Below are 26,588 nucleotides of genomic sequence, written 5' to 3' on the forward strand. Positions count from 1 at the left end.
ATTCTGCAGATGTGGGCATGCGCACTGCATCGGTTCTACAGGGGACGGGAAGACATCACGGAAAAACTCGCTGTACACCGAAACCCCCACGCTGAAATTCATTCTTGGTTGCAGTGTAGCACGACTACCGACTACCATGTTTGATACACTGTTGAAGTCAGGGACTACTTGACACCCTGGCGATTTAAGTCGCCGCAAAACCGTATCAAATACCGTATGGGAACAGTATGCGGGAAATGGTTGGAGGTTGCTGCGTGTGTTCCGATGAGCGAGGCTGGGCTGAAAATCCTCTTGTATACTGTGATGGGCACGGGTGCAGCGTCGCTGTTCACCAGGGTAACTAGCTTGATATACTACAATGTAATTACGGTATTGGGGAAAGGATGGGGTGGTGCGTGCCTACGTGCGTGCGTGTCTGTCTGTGTTTATGTGGGAGGGGGTGTTTTCCTTTAACACGCGTTGCCGTGGTGCGAGAGGGGACATATAACATTACATCGAGCCCTTATGGCGCGGACTATTGCGGTTTTTGTAGAATGGCTATTATTCGATCCAAAGTTAGGAAGCATTTGCTACTACTGGAGCAGCAGACTAGCTGGCCTATCGGGCCTTCCGGATGAATTGTTTCCTCAACGATGCATCCACATTCTTTGTTGACATCTTTGTATCTCAGCCCTGCAGCAATGTAGCCACTCAATATGTCCATGAGTTTTGATTCGAATAAGAGCCATGAATTATGATTTAATGTGTACATCTTTACGGTTGTAAGGCTATACGAGTAGTGCACACCGTCGCAGTATATCCCCCGTGCCTTTATTTATTGTGCTGTAGGAAACATCAATAACAATATCGTCTGTGTCCGACACACGATACAATCTGAGTTTACAAACTGTTATTCACGTCATAGTATTATAAATCAGGTCAAATCACAAATCATGTCTTGCAAAGTAAAACCACTGTGGTTGCGTCCAAACCGCCACCACTCTTTGAAAAAGGTGACCTACATCAATAGCCTATCAATATTGGGATCATCTCGGGAATAAGAAATATATAAATCATTGTGACACTTAACTTTATGCCCTGGCTATGCCTTCTCTCGATTCAGTGGCCATGTGGTAAGAGTGTCTGTCCTGAAAAGGTTGGGAGTTTGATTCCCGGCTGAGTCATACCAAAGACTGTAAAATGGGTCCTTCTGCATCTCTGCTTGGCACTCAGCATTAAGGAGATAGATTGGGGGTAAAGCCCAGTGATAGACTAGCATCCTGTCCAGAGGGTCGCTACGGAAACAGGAGATTGGCTCTTGCTCCTATGAGTCGTTCCAGCTCGTACAAGCCAAGGCTCGTGCAAGGCTACTTACTTACTCTATGCTTGCTCTCAACAGTAAAAAAAAAAAAAAGATTAATTAAAAGTTGAAGGTATACCAAGAAGTTAGTTAGTTACATAACTAATATGTTAGGTAACTTGTTTGTGTCTCATTCATTTGAGTGGTAGACCAATGATTTGTCTGTATTTGTGTCTTTATTTATGTGTGTGTGTGTGTGTCACAGCGTGCTATGGTATTGTCCAGGTGCCCACTGGCCCGTGGTTCTGTCGAAAATGTGAGTCTCAGGAGAGAGCTGCCAGAGTGGTGAGTATATATATCCCGTATATCAATATATTATCCGTATACTCTTTCAAATCTCTATCAATGTACAGGATATCCCTGCCTGTCGTAGTGAATAACACTGGTAGTACAGTGTGCTATTGAAGCTACTGTGCGTAGTTGGTTATTGTGGGGTGTGCTCTCATTTCTCATCAGAGATGTGAGCTGTGCCCTCACAAAGATGGCGCCCTCAAGAGGACAGACAGTGGAGGTAAACTACTGGACGCTGACTTTCCTTCCTCTATTCTTCATCCTCCACTTTCCATCAATCCCTCCTTTCCTCCACGTTTCCCTTGTCTTACAAACATATAATGTGTCCGTGTTAATGTGTGTGTATGCACGTCAGGGTGTCTGTGTGTGTGTGTGTGTGTGTGTGTGTGTGTGTGTGTGTGTGTGTGTGTGTGTGTGTGTGTGTGTGTGTGTGTGTGTGTGTGTGTGTGTGTGTGTGAGTGTGTGTGCGTGCGTGTCTGTGTGTGTGCGTGCGTGTCTGTGTGTGTATGTGTGTGTGTGTGTGTGTACTAATGTGAGCTGTTCTCTCTCCAGGCTGGGCCCATGTGGTTTGTGCACTCTACATTCCCGAGGTGCAGTTTGCCAACGTTCTCACCATGGAGCCTATCGTACTACAGTACGTCCCTCACGACAGATACATCAAGGTATTCGTCACTGTTCACTTCCACTTTTGATAAGCTTGTTTGTCTTTTGTGAAGGACGTTCTGACCGTCATTTGAGATGTATTTTATTGGCCTAAAACGATTGAATGAAATTGGAGATATCGTTTCTTTAGCCAGAGTAAATGGTTGTCCATCTCTGTGCCTACCTTCAAAATTCCATACAAAGTCGTGGGGGCGTTTTTGTGATTTGCACGCAGTCATTAGTATACAGTATATTTTTGCACGGGGCAAAGCTTTCATGAGATCATCCAGAGTTTTTCCTAAGTCCTCTCTGCAAGTTTAGCCTTTAGAGTTGGCATCTGGATAGTCATGGGCCATGTATCCCACCACCGGCTGCATGCTTTCAGGTCTAATGGTCTTGAGTGATCGCTATTGTGGAAAAATCTATATTCAGCATATGCCCACCAGACAGATTTGTTTTTGAATGAAAGCTTTTATATGATTGGATTACAGTTCTATTCGAGTCAATAGGAAGCTACGTAGACGCCTGCTGCTGAACGATAGTGGGTGCTCGTCTGGTAGTGGCCTCGCGTCACCATGTCAGGGGCAGCTACAGTAAATGGCTTGCACCTCTCTGGTCTGGGTTGTCAGAGGCTCAATGAGCCCACCACCCTCCCTCCCTCCTTTACAGTAGCTCCAAAAATGCAGTTTCCCTGTTTCCCTTTGGCCCATGATGCATATGGCTCACAAGGGGAGGAGGAGGGGGTAGATGAAGGGAAGGAGGGTGTAGATGAAGGGAAGGAGGGGTAGAAGAGAAGAAAGGTAAGGAGCCCGCTGTTCTTTTGTCCAGCACCTGTTGCTAGGCAGACAGCCAGCCCCCTCTGTCTGGGTAATAGCCGTAGGGGAGCGAGGTGTGAAGAGGAGTAGGGGGGTAGAATGTTTCATAACAGGCTGCTATCAATGACAGGCTAGGGTTGGACTCTGGGCACTGGTGATTCCCATACAGTTGAACAGTATCACACTGGCTGTGTCCCAAATGGAAGCCTATTCTCTATGTCGTGCACTACTTTTGACCAGAGCCCAGAGTATAGTGCACTACTTTTTAGCCCTATGGGCCCTGGTCGAAGGTAGTGCGCTCTATAGGGAATGGGATGCCATTTGGCATAGATACAAATTGGTCGTTCCACCAATTAGGTAGTTAAGTAGTCATAACTTTTTATTTAATGCAAAAAAGCGTTATTTTCGTGGAACGACCCGATTTCCCTTCCATAGCTAAGTGTGCCCATTAGATCTGTGAGTGATTTCAGGTGGACATGACATCTGACGTTGATAAGAGGAGATCTGTTCTGGTCAGTCATCCTTCTTTTTCATCTTCCTCCTCCCCTCTCTTTAGACGTGTTATATCTGTGAGGACCATGGGCGAGAGAGCAAGGCTGCGTGTGGGGCCTGCATGACGTGCAACCGGCAGGGCTGTCGACAAGCCTTCCACGTCACCTGGTGAGTGGTCTGTGTGTGTGTGTGCGTGTGTGTGTATGTGTGTGTGTGTGTGTGCGTGTGTGTGCGTGACTGTGCGTGCATGCTTTTGTGTGTGTGTGTGTCCTCTCCCATCTGTCTGACTGTCTGACCATGTGCAGTGCTCAGATGGCTGGCCTGCTGTGTGAGGAGGAGGGCCCCGAGGCTGACAACGTCAAGTACTGTGGCTACTGCAAGCACCATTACATCAAGATGGTAAGAGACTGGCAGAGTTATTCAAGTCTCTTTTCAGCTTTCTAGGAGAGCTCCAGTTCTTATTTATTTAAATGGAATGAAATGTGTAAATGTGTTGTGTTGGGTATTAAGACGGCTTTGGAAAGGACTTCCACTTCCACTTGGTTTTGATACATTCACATCCTGCGTTGAGGAAGGCAAGGAGACATAGCTTTTCAAGCCGGCGTGGAGAAATAGCCTCCGCCCCCTAGTTGCCCCTGTAGCTCTAGCCGATTGCCCGTCCAGCTATTGCCCCTATGGCTGTACTTGCCCCTGTGACCGTCACGGTTGGCAGCAGTGTGACTCTCTGCCTCTCCTCGGCGGGGTCCTGCAGCAGAGGAAGATGCGCTCCAGTGGAGAGAACACCGAACGCGGCTCCTTCGGCCACTCCAGGGGGGGCTCCACGTCCCCCGCCCAGGATAAACACGGCTCCCACCACCACAGGCTCAGGAAGGTGAGTGTCTTGTGTATTGTTGTGTACATACTGAACGTGCATTTGACTATTGCTTGGTGTGGCTTGTATTGGTGTATTTGCATGAATGCTCAAATCCTCAGCCTCTCCCTTCGGTTTCACTCAGAGTCACAAGGACAAGGTGAGGCAAAAGGAGAGGCATAAAAAGTCATCTGATGGTCTGGGGTCCTCACTGTCCAGCAGTATGGACAAGGTAAAGCCAACCCCAATATGTACACCCCTAAATGCCCCCTGGTCTCTGTCTCTAACCTCTCTTAACTCTCTCTTTCTCTCTAGTCTTTCCCCACATCCACCAATCCTCTTCCGTCATTGACCGAGTATAACCATTTGGTTTCCTAAATAGTTTCTAAGTGGATACATTTGAGAAAATGTTTTTTATTCTGGTGAGGTCCTTGGTTAAACTCTCTAACAGGACCGTCTCGCAATACTTTCTAACGAGCGTAAAGGGCTTTAATCTATGACATCAAACCGCTTCTCGATCTCCAATGACACATTTCCCACCCGTCACCTCTCTGTGCTGTTGATTTAGTTGTCGTCGGGTCACCACAGCAACAAGGACAGCGAGGGGAATTTGAAGAGGTTGAGCTCTCACGGCCAGCTGGGACACCGCAGTAAGAAGACAGGAAGCATTGGCAAGAGCTGCTCCTCTTCCTCTTGCTCCTCCAGTCCCTTCAACACGGGTACAAAGCTAATCCTTTATGGGCCAACTAACCGGCCGTTTTGTGTCCAAGCAACTTCTCAGTCAGTTCTGTTTGTGAATAACCAACTCTCTAGTGCAGAACTCTTTGTTTTGGTATAACTTCACTGTGCTTAGTCTGAACGTGTGTTTTTATAATGGTTTAGGTATAACTCTACCGTATAGTGTTGTCTGGTTATTGTGCTGTGTTTAGGAATAACTACGGTGTGTATTCCCAGGTGGCGGCTCCCAAGACCTCCTCCCGTTCTCCTCTACCTCTCGTTTGGAGCGCGACCCCGACCGAGGAGCGGACGAGCACGGCGCCGAGGAGCCCCGGGACGAGCGGACCAGACGGACAGCGCCTGAGGAAGATGACGAGGAAGGGGAGGAGGAAAAGGAAGAAGAGAAAGAAGAGGAGGAGGAATTGGACAATAGTAAATACCACAACAAGGCCTCCCTGCAGCCCCCGGCCCTGACCCCGGTTGACGGACCTCCCGGAGGGTCGTCGCAGGGTCACGAGAGGTCAGAGGGCGAGACCAACTCTTTCGAGACCAAGGTCACCATCTCCACCTTCGGCTCCATCATGCGCATCACTTCCTCCTCGGGTGGGATAGGCAGCGGCAGCAGCAAGCTCCGCAAAATCACTTCCTCTTCCTCGGGGGACTACAAGCTTTCCAAGTCGCTTCTCAAGTCCCCGCACCTAGCCACGCCCCCTGTACTGGAGGAGGCCAACCTAGAGGAGGACAAGGCCACGCCCCCACCACCGCTGCCAACACACCGGGAGAGGAAGCACCGTGGCAACAAGAAGAGCCGGCATGGACCGGGGCGCCCGCGAGGGAGCAAGAACCGGGAGCGGACAGAGAGGCGAGAGGAGGAGTACCGTCACCACACGGCTCCTGCTCCACCTCCTTCCCTAACCTCCTCCTCCACCTCGTCCTCCTCGCTCTTCCCCAGCTCCTCCTCCCTCCCCCACACAGCGTACTCCTCCACCCTGCCCACCTCCTCCCTCTCCTCCTCCTCCTTCCCCTCCTCCTCCACTTCCTCTAGCGTCAGTTTCTCCACAGGCCGCGGCAATACGCTGCTCCGCTCCGGTGAGTCTCTCACCAGATCCGTCTTGAGCGGGCGTAGTCTCTGTGTGGTAGCCCTCTAGCTTCCTGTGTGCACTTGCATGTGAAAATAATACACAGCACTTCTATGTATTGTGGCTGTGGATGATGAACGTACACATCATCAAGTATGTGTATTTAGAGATGTTCAGGAAGCAAGATGCCTCGTTTAGAAAATGGCGGCCAGATTTAAGCTTGTACATATTTGCACTGCAGAGAAAGAAAAGGATGAAGAGGAGTAAGAGATTGAGTAAAAATCAGAGGAAAGAACCCTTGTATGTATTATGCTTTTTGCTTATGACTTCTTAAGCAGAACTAGAAGTGCAGACTTTGCACGTGCGTAGTAAATCTTAGGTAGTTAGTGATCTGTGCGTCGTAAAGAGATTTGTTAGATTGTGGTTTTGTGTGCAGTGTCAACAGAGAGGGCATGTGCGTCAATGGCTGGGTTGACATCCTGCTTTTGCTCTACTCTGACAAGATATGACCTCAACAATTTTAGGTGTGCGGTTGTGTGTGTGTGTGTGTTCTATAAATGAATTGCATTTATTAATTAAGCCTGATATTATTCTCTTGGTTAGGAATCTACACCTGTCACGAGGGCCCTCTGTCTTTGAGTGGGGGTGTCTGTAACACCCCTCTATCGTTGGGCGGAGGCGTATGTAGCACCGCTCTCTCTTCAGGACTCCTGCCATCTCACGTCTCCACACTGTCACTTCAACCAGTCAACTCTGCCCTCAACCCACAGGTACTCCGGGAAATCAACATCATGTCTGCGTTCGAGCCTTTACCCATACCCGCGACGTTCAGGCTCTACCCTACCCAGGCCCGGTTGCTTCTGCCAAATTTAAGGCCCGGCCCTGGCCAAAATCAGAAATAACTTCCTGCGTTAGTCAATCCATTAGCTGCTCCTCTCAGCTCCCTGCTCTGCTCATGGCGGCTCTGAGTCTGTGAGTATCCATAGCAACGTCTCCGCTTGGGCTACTCTGCTCAATGAGGAGGCATGAGAGAGCAGTTAGCTGTTAGATACTTTTCGTCACTCGAAACTCTGTGAAATAATCTCTCTGACCTTATATTTGATGAGGTGGAAGCACTTCTGACATCATGTTGCGAGCTTAGCCAGATATGACTGAGCAGAGCACGAGCAAATGGCTCAGCTTCAACATTTTTGTCATCAATTTAGTGATACCCAGGCCCGGCACGTACCCTAGTTATTGATGAAAAAACAGGCCCCACCCGGCCCTAACTACCATGTATAATGTCAGAGCCCGTCGAGCTCGGGTCAGGTAGCAGAGCTTTTGTCTTCTTAAAAATGGCACACTATTACCTATATACAGATGTATGATCTTCATTTGAGCCAGTTTGCTACAGCAGAAAAAGTATCCTGCTTCTGCAGGAAATATGAATTATTATGTGGATTTTAATTAATGGACACTTTTGTAGGGGTTGATATGTTTTTTCGTAAAGGAGTCTCACATTTCAAAGTGGAAATTACAAACTTCGGGCGCCTTTTTAAACCTCAAATATCTGCTATCTGAGCAGCTAACCGATCGCTGCAGCTGTACATAGTCTATCGGTAAATAGCCCACCCAATTTTACCTACCTCTTCCCCATACTGTTTATATTTATTTACTTTTCTGCTCTTTTGCACACCAATATCTCTACCTGTACATGACCATCTGATCATTTATCACTCCAGTGTTAATCTGCAAAATTGTAATTATTCGCCTACCTCCTCATGCCTTTTGCACACAATGTATATAGACTCTCTTTTTTTTTCTTTTCTACTGTGTTATTGACTTGCTAATTGTTTACTCCATGTGTAACTCTGTGTTGTTGTCTGTTCACACTGCTATGCTTTATCTTGGCCAGGTCGCAGTTGCAAATGAGAACTTATTCTCAACTAGCCTACCTGGTTAAATAAAGGTGAAATCAAAAAAATTTAAAAAAATACACGACAAGTTAAACATGTGTTGATAGTGACAGTTCCCCTGCAACAGGGTGATCAAATTAAGATCCTACATCTGTACTGCACTACTTTTGACCAGGGCCCATAGGCATCTGGTCAAAGTAGTGGACTATGCAGGAAATATATAGTGCCATTTGAAACGCAGCCCATGGCTGAGCTTATCAACGATATCATGTTACAACTAAAATAGTATCCCACATGTATTCAGTTGCCAGGTAAATGAGATCCTAACTTTGTTCTGTGTGTGTTAAACCCTTGTAGGTGCATGTTCCATGTTCCAGTTCTTCCTACAGCCTCAGCTCCTCTCAGCCGTTTGGCAGGGTTTTTTCTACTGCCCGTACACTGCCCTCACTACTGAGCCAAGCCCAGACCTCACTTCAAGGTAACACACACACACACACACACATTCGTTAGTGAGATACAGTGCCTTGCAAAAGTATTCGGCCCCCTTAAACTTTGCGACCTTTTGCCACATTTGAGGCTTCAGACATAAAGATATAAAACTGTATTTTTTTGTGAAGAATCAACAACAAGTGGGACACAATCATGAAGTGGAACGACATTTATTGGATATTTCAAAAAAATGTAACAAATCAAAAACTGAAAAATTGGGCGTGCAAAATTATTCAGCCCCTTTACTTTCAGTGCAGCAAACTCTCTCCAGAAGTTCAGTGAGGATCTCTGAATGATCCAATGTTGACCTAAATGACTAATGATGATAAATACAATCCACCTGTGTGTAATCAAGTCTCCGTATAAATGCACCTGCACTGTGATAGTCTCAGAGGTCCGTTAAAAGCGCAGAGAGCATCATGAAGAACAAGGAACACACCAGGCAGGTCCGAGATACTGTTGTGAAGAAGTTTAAAGCCGGATTTGGATACAAAAAGATTTCCCAAGCTTTAAACATCCCAAGGAGCACTGTGCAAGCGATAATATTGAAATGGAAGGAGTATCAGACCACTGCAAATCTACCAAGACCTGGTCGTCCCTCTAAACTTTCAGCTCATACAAGGAGAAGACTGATCAGAGATGCAGCCAAGAGGCCCATGATCACTCTGGATGAACTGCAGAGATCTACAGCTGAGGTGGGAGACTCTGTCCAAAGGACAACAATCAGTCGTATATTGCACAAATCTGGCCTTTATGGAAGAGTGGCAAGAAGAAAGCCATTTCTTAAAGATATACATAAAAAGTGTCGTTTAAAGTTTGCCACAAGCCACCTGGGAGACACACCAAACATGTGGAAGAAGGTGCTCTGGTCAGATGAAACCAAAATTGAACTTTTTGGCAACAATGCAAAACGTTATGTTTGGCATAAAAGCAACACAGCTCATCACCCTGAACACACCATACCCACTGTCAAACATGGTGGTGGCAGCATCATGGTTAAGGCCTGCTTTTCTTCAGCAGGGACAGGGAAGATGGTTAAAATTGATGGGAAGATGGATGGAGCCAAATACAGGACCATTCTGGAAGAAAACCTGATGGAGTCTGCAAAAGACCTGAGACTGGGACGGAGATTTGTCTTCCAACAAGACAATGATCCAAAACATAAAGCAAAATCTACAATGGAATGGTTCAAAAATAAACATATCCAGGTGTTAGAATGGCCAAGTCAAAGTCCAGACCTAAATCCAATCGAGAATCTGTGGAAAGAACTGAAAACTGCTGTTCACAAATGCTCTCCATCCAACCTCACTGAGCTCGAGCTGTTTTGCAAGGAGGAATGGGAAAAAATTTCAGTCTCTTGATGTGCAAAACTGATAGAGACATACCCCAAGCGACTTACAGCTGTAATCGCAGCAAAAGGTGGCGCTACAAAGTATTAACTTAAGGGGGCTGAATAATTTTGCACGCCCAATTTTTCAGTTTTTGATTTGTTAAAAAAGTTTGAAATATCCAATAAATGTCGTTCCACTTCATGATTGTGTCCCACTTGTTGTTGATTCTTCACAAAAAAATACAATTGTATATCTTTATGTTTGAAGCCTGAAATCAAAAGCAAAAGCAAAAGGTCACAAAGTTCAAGGGGGCCGAATACTTTCGCAAGGCACTATGTTTGCTATGAAGTTACATAGGGGAGAGTGGGGTAAATTGAGACAAAGGGGTAAGTTGAGCCACCCTTGTTTCTAGAAAACCATACACAAAATGAATAATTTGACCAAATATTTAGGAAGAGCTCTTCATTTCAGTCTGTGACGGAAGAAATCACATGGAAAAGGTGGTTAGCAAGTTAGGTAAAAATACATTTAAGTCAAATTAATTTATTGTGTTAGAGGTTTCATGATGCTTGTATCTAAACCAAAATAGACAATTTTAATATTGTTCTTTACATCAGTTTGGTTCTCTATAAGCTCCAGTATGAGATCCTAAATCTAGCATGAAAGTGCATCATTTTGTGTGTGGGATAATATAGTCAAAATGTTTCCATGGGGTAAGTTGAGCCAATGGTCATGGGGTAAGTTGAGCCAATGACCATGGGGTAAGTTGAGCCAATGGTCATGGGGTAAGTTGAGCCAATGACCATGGGGTAAGTTGAGCCAATGGTCATGGGGTAAGTTGAGCCAATGGTCATGGGGTAAGTTGAGCCAATGACCATGGGGTAAGTTGAGCCAATGACCATGGGGTAAGTTGAGCCAATGGTCATGGGGTAAGTTGAGCCAATGACCATGGGGTAAGTTGAGCCAATGACCATGGGGTAAGTTGAGCCAATGACCATGGGGTAAGTTGAGCCAATGACCATGGGGTAAGTTGAGCCAATGACCATGGGGTAAGTTGAGCCAATGACCATGGGGTAAGTTGAGCCAATGGTCATGGGGTAAGTTGAGCCAATGGTCATGGGGTAAGTTGAGCCAATGACCATGGGGTAAGTTGAGCCAATGACCATGGGGTAAGTTGAGCCAATGACCATGGGGTAAGTTGAGCCAATGACCATGGGGTAAGTTGAGCCAATGACCATGGGGTAAGTTGAGCCAATGGTCATGGGGTAAGTTGAGCCAATGACCATGGGGTAAGTTGAGCCAATAACCATGGGGTAAGTTGAGCCAATGGTCATGGGGTAAGTTGAGCCAATGACCATGGGGTAAGTTGAGCCAATGACCATGGGGTAAGTTGAGCCAATGGTCATGGGGTAAGTTGAGCCAATGACCATGGGTAAGTGAGCCAATGACCATTGAGCCAATGACCATGGGGTAAGTTGAGCCAATGACCATGGGGTAAGTTGAGCCAATGACCATGGGGTAAGTTGAGCCAATGACCATGGGGTAAGTTGAGCCAATGACCATGGGGTAAGTTGAGCCAATGGTCATCGGGTAGATTGAGCCAATTGTCATGGGGTAAGTTGAGCCAATGGTCATGGGGTAAGTTGAGCCAATGGTCATGGGGTAAGTTGAGCCAATGACCATGGGGTAAGTTGAGCCAATGGTCATGGGGTAAGTTGAGCCAATGACCATGGGGTAAGTTGAGCCAATGACAAGTTGAGCAAATTGAAGTGTTTTCTTCCCAGGCAGAAAAAATCAAGGCATTATCTCAGGGATATGAGGTAACAACAGGGCCTTAGGTGTTAAGCCTCTGTTAAAAGATGCTTAAAATGATTAAAATACAAAAAGTGATTGTGATTGTGTTGAATTGTGTTCTGGGAAATTAAGATAGACATGGTTTTAAAAAGCTATTTTTTAAATATTTAATTTAGTGCAGAAATGTGTGTGTGGCTTAACTTACCCTGTCCCACAGCTCAATTTAACTTACCCTGTCCCACAGCTCAACTTAATTTACCCTGTCCCACAGCTCAACTTAATTTACCCTGTCCCACAGCTCAACTTAACTTACCCTGTCCCACAGCTCAACTTAACTTACCCTGTCCCACAGCTCAACTTAACTTACCCTGTCCCACAGCTCAACTTAACTTACCCTGTCCCACAGCTCAACTTAACTTACCCTGTCCCACAGCTCAACTTAACTTACCCTGTCCCACAGCTCAACTTAACTTACCCTGTCCCACAGCTCAACTTAACTTACCCTGTCCCACAGCTCAACTTAACTTACCCTGTCCCACAGCTCAACTTAACTTACCCTGTCCCACAGCTCAACTTAATTTACCCTGTCCCACAGCTCAACTTAACTTACCCTGTCCCACAGCTCAACTTAACTTACCCTGTCCCACAGCTCAACTTAACTTACCCTGTCCCACAGCTCAACTTAACTTACCCTGTCCCACAGCTCAACTTAACTTACCCTGTCCCACAGCTCAACTTAACTTACCCTGTCCCACAGCTCAACTTAACTTACCCTGTCCCACAGCTCAACTTAACTTACCCTGTCCCACAGCTCAACTTAACTTACCCTGTCCCACAGCTCAACTTAACTTACCCTGTCCCACAGCTCAACTTAATTTACCCTGTCCCACAGCTCAACTTAACTTACCCTGTCCCACAGCTCAACTTAATTTACCCTGTCCCACAGCTCAACTTAATTTACCCTGTCCCACAGCTCAACTTAACTTACCCTATCCCACAGCTCAACTTAACTTACCCTGTCCCACAGCTCAACTTAACTTACCCTGTCCCACAGCTCAATTTAACTTACCCTGTCCCACAGCTCAACTTAATTTACCCTGTCCCACAGCTCAACTTAATTTACCCTGTCCCACAGCTCAACTTAACTTACCCTGTCCCACAGCTCAACTTAACTTACCCTGTCCCACAGCTCAACTTAACTTACCCTGTCCCACAGCTCAACTTAACTTACCCTGTCCCACAGCTCAACTTAACTTACCCTGTCCCACAGCTCAACTTAACTTACCCTGTCCCACAGCTCAACTTAACTTACCCTGTCCCACAGCTCAACTTAACTTACCCTGTCCCACAGCTCAACTTAACTTACCCTGTCCCACAGCTCAACTTAATTTACCCTGTCCCACAGCTCAACTTAACTTACCCTGTCCCACAGCTCAACTTAATTTACCCTGTCCCACAGCTCAACTTAACTTACCCTGTCCCACAGCTCAACTTAACTTACCCTGTCCCACAGCTCAACTTAACTTACCCTGTCCCACAGCTCAACTTAACTTACCCTGTCCCACAGCTCAACTTAACTTACCCTGTCCCACAACTCAACTTAACTTACCCTGTCCCACAGCTCAACTTAACTTACCCTGTCCCACAGCTCAACTTAACTTACCCTGTCCCACAGCTCAACTTAATTTACCCTGTCCCACAGCTCAACTTAATTTACCCTGTCCCACAGCTCAACTTAACTTACCCTGTCCCACAGCTCAACTTAATTTACCCTGTCCCACAGCTCAACTTAATTTACCCTGTCCCACAGCTCAACTTAACTTACCCTATCCCACAACTCAACTTAACTTACCCTGTCCCACAGCTCAACTTAACTTACCCTGTCCCACAGCTCAACTTAACTTACCCTGTCCCACAGCTCAACTTAATTTACCCTGTCCCACAGCTCAACTTAATTTACCCTGTCCCACAGCTCAACTTAACTTACCCTGTCCCACAGCTCAACTTAATTTACCCTGTCCCACAGCTCAACTTAACTTACCCTGTCCCACAGCTCGACTTAATTTACCCTGTCCCACAGTTCGACTTAATTTACCCTGTCCCACAGGTCAACTTAACTTACCCTGTCCCACAGCTCAACTTAATTTACCCTGTCCCACAGCTCAACTTAATTTACCCTGTCCCACAGCTCAACTTAACTTACCCTGTCCCACAGCTCAACTTAATTTACCCTGTCCCACAGCTCAACTTAACCTACCCTGTCCCACAGCTCAACTTAACTTACCCTGTCCCACAGCTCAACTTAACTTACCCTGTCCCACAGCTCAACTTAACTTACCCTGTCCCACAGCTCAACTTAACTTGCCCTGTCCCACAGGTCAGCTAAGTTGTGCGAAGAGACAAGTAATGTTTTCAAAACAGAAAGACATAGTATATTTCCCTTGATGGAGTGATGCTGAATGTAAAAAACGGCTCAACTTACCCCACTCTCCCCTACTGTAGCTACCTGGTAGTTTATCAGGATTGCTCTCTCTCCTCTCAGAGTTCGAGATGGACGACTGTCGCTTCCCATGTCACGACAACTCGCCACGAGAGAGCCTTTCCTCACAGTAAGTTTCTGTTTGACTCTACTCTCACAGTTATCAACACTGTTCTCTCTCACTGTCACTATCAACACTGTTCCCTCACTGTCACTATTAGCACTGTTCTCTCACTGTCACTATCAACACTGTTCTCTCTCACTGTCACTATCAACACTGTTCTCTCATACTGTCACTATCAACACTGTTCTCTCATACTGTCACTATCAACACTGTTCTCTCATACTGTCACTATCAACACTGTTCTCTCATACTGTCACTATCAACACTGTTCTCTCATACTGTCACTATCAACACTGTTCTCTCATACTGTCACTATCAACACTGTTCTCTCTCACTGTCACTATCAACACTGTTCTCTCTCACTGTCACTATCAACACTGTTCTCTCTCACTGTCACTATCAACACTGTTCTCTCTCACTGTCACTATCAACACTGTTCTCTCTCACTGCCACTATCAACACTGTTCTCTCTCACTGCCACTATCAACACTGTTCTCTCTCACTGCCACTATCAACACTGTTCTCTCTCACTGCCACTATCAACACTGTTCTCTCTCACTGTCACTATCAACACTGTTCTCTCTCACTGTCACTATCAACACTGTTCTCTCTCACTGTCACTATCAACACTGTTCTCTCTCACTGCCACTATCAACACTGTTCTCTCTCACTGCCACTATCAACACTGTTCTCTCTCACTGCCACTATCAACACTGTTCTCTCTCACTGTCACTATCAACACTGTTCTCTCTCACTGTCACTATCAACACTGTTCTCTCTCACTGTCACTATCAACACTGTTCTCTCTCACTGCCACTATCAACACTGTTCTCTCTCACTGCCACTATCAACACTGTTCTCTCTCACTGCCACTATCAACACTGTTCTCTCATACTGTCACTATCAACACTGTTCTCTCATACTGTCACTATCAACACTGTTCTCTCATACTGTCACTATCAGCACTGTTCTCTCTCACTGTCACTATCAACACTGTTCTCTCTCACTGTCACTATCAACACTGTTCTCTCTCACTGCCACTATCAACACTGTTCTCTCTCACTGTCACTATCAACACTGTTCTCTCTCACTGTCACTATCAACACTGTTCTCTCATACTGTCACTATCAACACTGTTCTCTCTCACTGCCACTATCAACACTGTTCTCTCATACTGTCACTTTTACTTGTGTATACTTTACCATTCCATTTCATTCTGTCTCTTGTGTACCAACGTTATTCCATTTAATTCTGTCTCTTGTGTACCAACGTTATTCCATTTCAATCTGTCTCTTGTGTACCAACGTTATTCCATTTCATTCTGTCTCTGTTCTCTGTAGCCATATGCCTGTTCATTTACCACTGTTATTCTCTCAGGTCTCCTATGAGCTGTCTGCCTCTACTGTTTGACCAGAGGGAGGGTGTGGGCCCTGGGGTCAGAGGTCGCCCTGAAAACGTCCCTCAATCCAGCTCCCACATAGAGCTCCTCCTGGAGAAGCATGGCAACGGAGAGATGGGTGCCAACAGTAAGTACACTGGGATTCTTTGTGGCAGTCTATAATATATCTTCATTCTCTGAGGATTTTCAGTTGGTCTTTTTTGGGCGATGTGTCTGCCTTTGTGACACAGTCGGTCATACACACCCGATGTGAAATGTATTTTTGGACCCTTTGAAGAGGAAGTGGATTCTTATCAACCCGAGTCAGTCTGATACGCTTGCTTTCAGATCCTTCTGCGATGATCATTAGTGTATCATGGCCGGTAGCGGCAGGTAGACTAGAGGTTAGAGCGTTGGGCCAGTAAATCCGAAAGGTTGCAAGTTCAAATCCCTGAGCTGACCAGGTAAAAATCTGTAGTTCTAGCCCTGAACAAGGCAATTAACCCACTGTCCCTAGGCCGTCATTGTAGATTAGAATTTGTTCTTAACTGACTTGCCTAGTTTAAAAAATTATATTTAAAATAAAATGGCTTAGAATGGAAACTGTAACAAAAAAATGAAACTGACTCTAATACAGTGCACTACACTCACTCACTTTCTTTCCTACCCCATTTCCCTGTCTCTTCCCCCCTCTCCCTCCCCCTTTCCATCTCTCTCTCTCTCCACCAGTTGTAGAGATGCTCCAGTCCCTCCACTCGCTGCAGCAGGAGAACCAGCGTCTCCAGGACCAGATTCTCAGCCTGACGGCCAAGAAGGAGCGGCTGCAGCTGCTCAACGTGGAGCTGGCCTGTCCCTTCCCCCCGCAGGTCCACCACTCCCACCACTCCGCCCAGGGCCTAGTGCCCACCACCACCCACATCAGCTTCCTCTCCTCCGCACACGGTCAGACTCAGGAAACCCTACTCTCGTTCACCTCCTCTCAGAAGCTTCCCATCCTCCTTACCTCATTCGTTGATAGAGTCAGTTTGCTAGTCTGGAAAAGAGTGTCACCATCCCCCAAAACAAACCTTGTTTTTGTCATTATAATCTAGACAGTTGTGTGTTGTGTTTTTTTTTTGTAGTTGGTTCCCTGTCCCTGTATCTATATCCCTGTGTATGTACCTCTCTTGTCCCTATAGACCCCCTCAGCACCAATAAGAGTCCCCTGTCTAAATGCTGCTTCCTGAATGATACCTCCTTCATCACCTCATCCGAGGTGAGAACCCCCTTGTGCCCACCATACCTTACTTAGAACTTGAACCCACTGTGTAGTTACTTACCCTTTATCCCCAACTGTAGCATTAAAGGGGATATCTGGGTTTCATTTCCAATCTAACGTGCCGCCTCCACTTGTTTGTACATTGAGTAGCAACGGTCATCTAAATAGCTAAAATTGCAACAGAAGGACAATGGATGAAAATACTCATCTTACTGGCACGGACGAATAATGAGTTTAGGGATTTTTGGTAGGAATTCAGGTATTCAATTTATTGTAAAATGTCACTTTTATTTATTAGAATGCACTTATATATAAATGTTCTTATTGTATTAGGTATTTTGGCGGATAGTTTGTGTTAAAATAAAGACGATTCTATATGCGTCGTTTGCATAAATACAGCAGGTTTTATTTGCACATAGGGATAAATTAACATAAAGGGGTGGCACAGGGCTGCAACCTCTGTCGATCCTGCCTGCACTCACCTGCGCTGGCTTAACTGCCCCTGTTGTTCTCACGTTCCCTTGCATAATTCAACAAGTGTGTCAATAGCAGGATACCCTCAGAGTAAAAAATCAACACGCTTCGCTCTAGATTACACCTATCTAAACATACTTTACATTTGCGAGATCATACTAATATCACTATAATCCGAGTGTTCATTTTCGGAAGATGCTTTCATTTCAGAGCCTCTAATTTGTAAACATTTCAACTGTATTAAAGGATTACTTTTCCAAATTCTGCAAAAAAATTAACACCCATTAAAATAAAGTAATTTTTCTTGTGATGGAGGTGTCAAGATGGTGCGTTAAATCCCTAACCAAGCTTTAGCGTTTTTTACAGAGTCAGTGTAAAGACAATGCATTTCATTGAGCTCTTTTTAGCCATTTCCAGAGTGTGTTTGACAGGTCATTACGAACGTTAATGGGGAAAAACGACAGGCATAATCAAGAGTATGAAAGAGTCACAGGAGTAAAATGAAAGCAATTGATCCAGCGAAATTTAAGTGACAAGTGGATTTTCATCCCTCAAACACAGGAAGTAGATGGGTGAAAAAGACAAATCCTCAGGTGTGCGGGGCATGCGTGTTATTACATTGAGGGAATGTTAATATATGAAATATGGGGAAATGAAACTCACAGATTTCACCTTTAGATTAACCATAACTGTCCTATTAGTTTTACCCTGTGTTTTTCTCTTCCGACTCTAGGAGCTCCACTCTGGTAGTCCCTCCCGCAGTAGCTCCTCCCTCTCCTTCCAGAGCACTCCACCCCCACAGCAGAGCCCCGCCTCCTTCGGCCAGCCTTTGCTGAACGGGCTGGGTGGGCGGGGTTTGACTGACAGCCTGGGGGGCCTCAGTCAGGCCAGCAGTTCCATGGTGGGCGGGCTCATGGTCTCCCTAGCAGGAAGTCCCCAGCTGAACATGAACGGCGTGCTGGGCAGCCTGAACGGGGTGATCCAGTCACCTGTCCAGAACGGACCCCAGCCCACCCTGCCGGCCCTGAGGCCCCAGCCTCCCCCTTTGGGCCCCCAGGCACTGGCACAGGGCCTGCAAATCCCCAAGAGCATGAGTCCGTGAGTACCTCCTCTCTGTCTGATCACCAGAAAAGTATAATGGTTAGTGATAGTGTTGGTTGATTGTTTTGTGAGGATGTTGTTTGTTGATTGCTGTTGATCAGTTGTTGTTGTGTTGTGATAGCCACGGCCATTATTTTTGTGACAGGGATACATTTTTATATCGTCTTGTTGTGTGACTGGCTGCGCTGACTGATTCTGGTCTAGACTGTTACTGTAATTGATTTTTGTTGTGACTAATGGGTTGGCTGGGTAAGTGTTGTTTGAACTGGAAGTGTCCCATGATGAGTAATATTTAACATGGTTGTGTTTCAGGTCTTCCCTCCTGTCTGAGCAGCAGAAGCAGCTCCTTCTCCAGCAGCACTTCACTCCAGTAATGACTCTACCATGCCTTACAAACACACTCAGACATGCTCTTGATGTTTTGTAACCCAATACAACACAACCATGATGATAAGATGGGTCATCATAAGAAGTTAAAATAAAATTGAAACCGTATTAATGGATGAATTGTCAGGACCGAAATAAGAGATACAGTTGAAGTCGGAAGTTTACGTACACTTAGGTTGGAGTCATTACAACTAGTTTTTTAAACCACTCCACTAAATTCTTGTTAACAAACTATAGTTTTGGCAAGTCGGTTAGGACATCAACTGTGTGCATGACACAAGTCATTTTCCCAACAATTGTTCACAGACAGATTATTTCACTTATAAACTCACTGTATCACAATTCCAGAGGGTCAGAAGTTTACTTACACTAAGTTGACTGTGCCTTTAAACAGCTTGGAAAATTCTAGAAAATTATGTCATGGCTTTAGAAGCTTCTGATAGGATAATTGACATCATTTGAGTCAATTGGAGGTGTACCTGTGAATGTATTTCAAGGCCTACCTTCAAACTCAGTGTCTCTTTGCTTGACATCATGGGAAAATCAAAAGAAATCAGCCAAGACCTCAAAAAATCAATTGTAGACCTCCACAAGTCTGGTTCATCCTTGGGAGCAATTTCCAAACGCCTGAAGGTACCACGTTCATCTGTACAAACATTAGTACGCAAGTATTAACACCATGGGACCACGCAGCCGTCATACCGCTCAGGAAGGAGACGCGTTCTGTCTCCTAGAGATAAACGGACTTTGGTGCCAAAAGTGCAAATCAATCCCAGAACAACAGCAAAAGACCTTGTGATGATGCTGGAGGAAACAGGTACAAAAGTATCTATATCCACAGTAAAACAAGTCCTATATCGACATAACCTGAAAGGCTGCTCAGCAAGGAAGATGCCACTGCTCCAAAACTGCCATAAAAAGCCAGACTACAGTTTGCAACTACACATGGGGACAAAGAGGCAGCATCATGTTGTGGGGGTGCTTTGCTGTAGGAGGGACTGGTGCACTTCATGAAATAGATGGCATCATGAGTGAAATAATGTGGATATATTGAAGCAACATCTCAAGACATCAGTCAGGAATTTAAAGCTTGGTCACAAATGGGTCTTCCAAATGGACAATGACCCCAAGCAAACTTCCAAAGTTGTGGCAAAATGGCTTAAGGACAACCAGGTCAAGGTATTGGAGTGGCCATCACAAAGCCCTGACCTCAATCCTATAGAAAATGTGTGGGCAGAACTGAAAAAAACGTGTGAGCAAGGAGGCCTACAAACCTGACTCGGTTACACCAGCTCTGTTGGAGGAATGGGCCAAAATTCAACCATCTTATTGTTGGAAGCTTGTGGAATGCTACCTGAAACGTTTGACCCAAGTTAAACAATTTAAAGGCAATCAAATACTAATTGAGTGTATGTAAACTTCTGACCCAGTGGGAATGTGATGAAAGAAATAAAAGCTGAAATAAATAATTCTCTCTACTATTATTCTGACATTTCACATTCTTAAAATATAGTGGTGATCCTAACTGACCTAATACAGGTTTTTTTTACTAGGATTAAATGTCAGGAATTGTGAAAAATGAAGTTTAAATGTATTTGGCTAAGGTGTGTGTAAACTTCCGACTTCTACTGTACATTATTAAAATATAGCTGTGAGCAGCAATGAACGGGGTTCACAGGATGTCAAAAAGGACAGAAGATCACTCGATCATGTAGGAATTATCTTCCTTTATGTGCAATCATGATTCTAAATACAACATCTGGAGTGAATCTGACATGTGGTTCATGAGATGATTTTGAGCATTAGTGTTACATATGCAAAGTATTAGTTATTAATAGTTTCCTTGTTTTTTTATATATATTACCAAATTCAGTGTGGTTCGTCTTAGGGATGTCTATGATAGTGATGACAAGTTTGAAGTTGATGGGCCACTGTGGATTGGAATTGCAGTGTTTTAAATGGACGTGTAATATCTGATTTTTTTCTTTGGAGCTAGGCTTGTTAGGGGGCGCTATAGGTTAAGGTTGGATAGGATGAGTCTGGAGGTGAGGTGGCAGAGGTGATTGGTAGGGGGTGGCTGCAGTCCTGGAATTGCAGCCCACTGCTGGTGGTTCAGGTGTTGCCTGAGCTTGATCGGGTGTAGCTAATGCCAACGCTGGGAGCTGCGTTGGTGTATTGTTTCGGACTAGAATTTGTGCTAGAAGATGCCATCTGAAACCTTAGCTTCTCCAAAATTACTCCATGATTTTCGACAGTTGTCTTTAAAGCTTGCGCCATCGCCAGGAGCTGTTGGATTGGATTGTCCTGACCTATGATGGACGAGGTCATGAGTTGTCTTTGGTGTCCGGTTATGGGGGTTGGACCTGGATGAGGGTTGAACTTTGAAGTCTCCCTCTTGTTCCTCCTCAGATTCTTTGTACTTCTGTGCAGGGGTGAAAGTGGAATTATTTTATTTCCGGTACAGGACGTCCTCTCGTGCACCAAAACAAATGTATAACATATAGAATCCCTATTAATTAAAATAGGATCTCTGCGGGCCTAGTTGTAAAGAATTGTAATTGAACTTTTAAAATGTATGACCTTTAATTTGGTGTTTTATTAGGATCCCCATTAGCTGTTGCTAAAGCAGTAGCTAGCCTTCCCGGGGTCCACGCCAAACATGAAGTAATACAGAAGATTAATAAACAAGGACAGCTCAAGGACAGAATGTCAATTTACTGTGGTAATAAACACAACCAGTCATGATGTTTTCATATGATTGTCAAATAATCACTTCAAAGGGCTCCGTGACTTGGATACCGGCGCACGTTCATCCACTCCCAACATATTCCCAGCCTCCAAATAATGGTGAATGGAAAGAGACATCTGTTACACAAAATACCAAAAAGTGTAATGACATTTGGCGATTGTCGTTAGGACATAATTTATGCGTCCACTGCTGTTCGGGCACGTCTCGGTGTCAGCCACTCATCTCTGCCTTGTCAAAATATCAGGGTTTTCCTCAAACCACATCGCATTTGAGCGTAGGCTATATGACCCGTTTTCAGGTCCATTTGTACATTTTCTTTTTTTTGCGGTAATGATAAGAAAAGTGATGTAATAACCTTCAGTTCTTTTGACATTTTGTTCTATTTTTTACAGGCTCATGCTTTACCAATAAGGCGTACCCCCACCATTTAGTTTTCCCGGGACGCCGTATCTTTTCCGTACCACCTTACTTTCACTCCTGGCAGTGTGTTTTTGGGAATGGCCCCTGCGCCTCTGGTTGTTCCATATAGCAAAGGTGGACTGAATACATGAATACATAATACATTTTAAATTTGGGCTGTAACAACAACAAAATGTTGAAACGGTCAAGGGGTGTGAATACTTACTGAAGGAACTGTACATACAAACGTTCAAGTCTCTAGGTCAAACAGGGCGGTGGATATGACGGTTTAAAGCGAGACTGCTTATGACAGTGTCACCTATAGGCCAAACAGTGCCGTTCTTTTTGCCCAAGTTATTCATGGCCTCTAGTTTCTCTGTTCCAAATTATTAAAAAAGCTACCAATCTGATTGGCTGTTAACCCCTAATTATTCAATGAGTGTGACCATGGTCAGGTTTATTTTTGGTCCCCAAAAATAAATGGAGAAAAAAAACAGCATATGCTGCAGTCTTTTTCTGGCCCGGCACCGGTAGATTCATTTTGGATGTGCATATCACTACCCATGTTCAAGTCCCTTATATCGTGGGCTGTGTGTCTCAGGAGCAGCAGGTGGTGGTCTATCAGATGCTGCAGCAGCAGTGGCAGAGGGAGCTACAGCGCCTCACACTGACCGGGGCCCTCACCTCCACCCCCACTGCCCAGTCCCCAAACCTGGGGGCCTCGCCCCTGCAGGGTGGCCAGGGAAACCCCCTCTTCGGCCTACAGGAGAATGCACTTCACAAGCCCGGGGTGAGTGCCGATATGCAGTTGTTCGAGACTCCTTATTTGAATAGGCCATTGTATATGTCAATTCTTGATCGACTGAAGCTTTAAAGAATTAACTTCTTTCTAGAAGGTTGACTTGCTTTGTAATGCTGTTAAACCTGAGGATATAATGTTGATACATGTATGTGTGGGCCGAACATGTAAACTCACAGGTCAGTTTTAAATGTGTTTAATTTCAGGGGGTGGGAGAGAAGGGCGGAGACAACAATGGCTGATATTTTATCTTCGTGTCTGAACTGTTGCAGCTATAACAGCAGCTATAGCAGGGGAAAGGAAAGTAATTGAGCTGTTCCATCAGAAACTAATGTCACCTTTAATCTCCACCTGAAAGACTCTTGAACTCTCTGTCTTCTATCATCTCGGTCTTTCCCCCTCTTTTATGAATGTATAATGGCATCGATTTAAACGGTTATGTTTTATTTCTTATGCATCGAATTCCTTTTATTTGAGGACGTTTTTTTTCTTCCAGGTCTGTGTGTGTGTAGGCAGCTTTCAGAGAGCATGAATACGGTGGTCTGTAATTGAATTGCACTAATCTATTAGCTAGACCAATTGGGTTCACTCTTGTAGCAAGAGCCAGAGATTCTGGTGTCCTGACGGTAAATGTGGAGAGTATTGGGGTCCAGCATAGAAATTGGACTCTGGTGATCAATTCCAAATCAACCCCTAGCCGCTACTCTCAAGGCACTTCCTGAGATCTGAAATGATTCGATGGGCGTAGACAACATAATGACTATTCCAACTAGCCAATCAGAAGACATGGTAAACTTTAAACCTATACAATCTTTTTTAGATCTCCTGGAGTGCCTATGGGTAGGGCTAAGTGTCGACTTGGAATTTGGGTGTGAGTGTTTTGGGCCAAAGTGTCCTTAGGCCATAACTTTACTGTGGAACCAATGTATCCCTCTAAACATCCTTGTTGAGGACAAACTGTCTGACACCTCTCTAAACATCAACTGTCTTCCTCAAGGTCTGTCTTCCTTTCATTTTCTTCCCTCCCATATATTATACAACTATGATATTCCTATTCTATCCTATTAAATGTCACAGCTACAGGCTGTCATCAAATGATCTGGGGACTGGCATTGACAGTGTAGAATGCTAACTATGCCTCAGTCCACCCCTGAGAATTTAGAGAGAATGTATGATCTTCAATATGTGTGCCGCTGCCAAGATTAATCAAACGAAACCAAACATTTGAAAATTGTCCCAAGTAAATATGTAAGAAATTCATATTTTTGTTTCCTCAACCCATGTGTACTTTGCTGATATATAACCTAATAAGGGACATTTGGATACTTGGAACTGATAAGTTAATGATTGATTAGTATGAATATTTTGCACTCTATCCTGAAGTGTTAGTGTTTTCTTATTTGTTTCTGTTGTACATATTGTTCTGTTGATGCCCCGGGAAACTAGTTGTTCTTTTAGCAATACTGTATAGTTGTCAATGCCTTAAAATAACGCTAGAATTACTGAGGAAAATCAACTCACACTTAACAGCCAAAAGGCAGCTTCTTTTGTCTTATTCATTTCTTAATCTAGCTTTTGTTCTGGTTACATTTACCGTTATTTCAGATTTAGGCGAAAGCACTCTTTTCAATCTTACCATTTATACTATTTATAGGCAACGGTGATAATGTCAACAATTGTAAAATGAAAATATGTTTATTGGTAAGTCTCAAATCATCTGTAAATTGTGTCTTAAGATGCTGCTCAATGTTTTAGAAGAACTGACAAGCAACATCCCATGTTAGATGGTATCACTTTACTTTGTCTTAAGATCTATAAAAATGCTGTCTTAGTAATGACATAGCAGTCATGGTATTTGTGACTATGTTCTTATACAATTGTGACTCAAACTCTTATTGGTGTCATCAGGTTCAAATGTTGATTCAATTGTCATCAGGTGACTTTATCTGTTATGATACGACTGCCCATGACATCTGTTACAAGATTCTAGTAACACTTATTATGTACAGTATGTCTTACTACTGAGATCACGATGTCAAGTTACAAAATGTTACCATTCAGAACACATAGGCAACTCGGGAACTCTAATATGTAACTTTCTTTACTGCATCTCCTTTCCTGTGTGGCACATAACAACAGGTCCTTCTGTGCTGGGATCAAGCTAATCTATTAACATTGGCCGTTCTCCCAGGTCTTTTAACTCACTGTTAGACTGGAATAATATTTTTCCTTTGCGGTGTTCGTTACTAATCTTATTCGATCATTTCCTCATTTAACTACGGTCAACGATCATTCCCAAATGTGTTAGTTTTCCGTTTGTGACCTCGACATTGACCTCCCCGTACATGTGATATTCGGTAAGTATTAGATCTGTTCTGTTTTTGTTGTTAGTTAACAGTGAGGAGCTTTCAAGCGACTATTGTTAGTTGGTTAAAATACCGTAGCAACGAGACGATAGGAGAATGTTAACGCTGACAACACATGAGCCTATTCCTCCACATTGACAGGACTTCCGAAGGAGGTCTGCGGTTGAACAAGTACGTCCGTATGAGTTGTTGTACGATTAAGGTAAAAAAAAATCTAGGAAAGAACATGTCGAAGAGGTTGTTTTGACTGAAAGAGTACCTCGAAGGAATCTTGAAAGGGAATCTTTCCCATGTTGCACTGGGGCGATTTGGCCCAATAAATGTACATCTTTTTTTATATATATATATATACTTTTGTTGTTTTTTTATTGTTTGAGTGCAAATTGTATACTTAAATGTGTTTGTGTATAGACACATTCATTTTCTAAGCTTTGAAGTTTGGGTAACCAAGATAATCCATGTTATAATGTACGTATGTTGTTATGTGTATCTGTTATGTATTACATCATATTTAAGCACCTCTCTCTCAATGAAGTTTGACGAAAATGGAACAAACTTCTTGGGACATAAAATGCATGAAATGCAGTTAAGTCTCGCAAATCAGTAGCTAAATACCAAGTTTGACTACGCAGAGTTTTTAAATGCATTGTTCTCAAAAAATGTTTTATGAAATTTAAATTGAGCACTGCATTTAAGAAAAGACAAGCATTGTTGTCAATGTACAGTGTATTTGTTAGAGAGAATTAATCAACAATGAATTTGCCAATATTCAGATTTAATGCCCTGTAAAGTATTTTGATATTTTTGTGTAAAAATTAAAAAGGTACAATTAAGACGACTGAAATTTTACTGTCAATAAATGTATTTTACTGAGTTGATTTGCATGTTCTCTTGGTTTCAAAGCTTTATTTACAGACCGCAGCATTGACAAAGTCCTTGTGTGCATCACTTACTTGAAGCAGCCTGTCATAATGCCTTCATGAACCAGTCATAACAGTGTTATGAACAGTCATAACAGTGAAAGAGAGCGGTTCCCCAGTTGGGCTGGTCTGTGACGCACCGACACATTTTCCATTCAGAGGAATACGGCAACCTCACAGAGAGTTACACAAAAACACAAAAAAACAAAAAATAGAGGACTATGTTTAGCAATTTTGATGGCAAGGAAATACAGTATAACCAATTTTCAGTGTGGCCCTCCGGACCTTGTTGAAGACGGAACGCGGCCTCCAGGGTAAAAATGAGTTCGACACCCATGGTATAAGGAGATAGTGACATAAGCAAAGGACTGCATAACACATAGATAGCATCAACTACTATTAACAACTGGCCATCGTAAC

At 44.2% G+C, this 26,588-nt stretch overlaps 1 protein-coding gene across 2 annotated transcripts; it reads left to right on the top strand.

Moving 5' to 3' along the window:
- LOC139424623 (protein AF-17-like) lies at window positions 1-26,121 on the top strand. 2 transcript variants are annotated; one of them, XM_071176638.1, is made up of 20 exons: window positions 1-336; window positions 1,545-1,624; window positions 1,796-1,850; window positions 2,183-2,292; window positions 3,644-3,747; window positions 3,885-3,978; window positions 4,331-4,450; window positions 4,575-4,661; window positions 4,998-5,148; window positions 5,384-6,235; window positions 6,829-6,995; window positions 8,478-8,598; window positions 14,277-14,343; window positions 15,715-15,863; window positions 16,445-16,657; window positions 16,894-16,970; window positions 18,181-18,545; window positions 18,861-18,918; window positions 22,685-22,873; window positions 23,089-26,121. In XM_071176638.1, exons 1-20 carry the CDS (start codon window positions 228-230, stop codon window positions 23,122-23,124), a joined length of 3,204 nt encoding a protein of 1,067 aa, XP_071032739.1. In that variant the 5' UTR covers window positions 1-227; the 3' UTR covers window positions 23,125-26,121. The 2 variants fall into 2 exon arrangements, with proteins under 2 accessions (XP_071032739.1, XP_071032738.1); XM_071176637.1 differs by lacking the exon at window positions 23,089-26,121 and having other exon boundaries at window positions 94-336; window positions 22,685-23,049.
- Window positions 26,122-26,588: the final 467 nt, after the last annotated feature.

The sequence above is a fragment of the Oncorhynchus clarkii genome, chromosome 13 (genome assembly GCF_045791955.1).
Source record: "Oncorhynchus clarkii lewisi isolate Uvic-CL-2024 chromosome 13, UVic_Ocla_1.0, whole genome shotgun sequence".
NCBI lineage: Eukaryota > Metazoa > Chordata > Actinopteri > Salmoniformes > Salmonidae > Oncorhynchus > Oncorhynchus clarkii.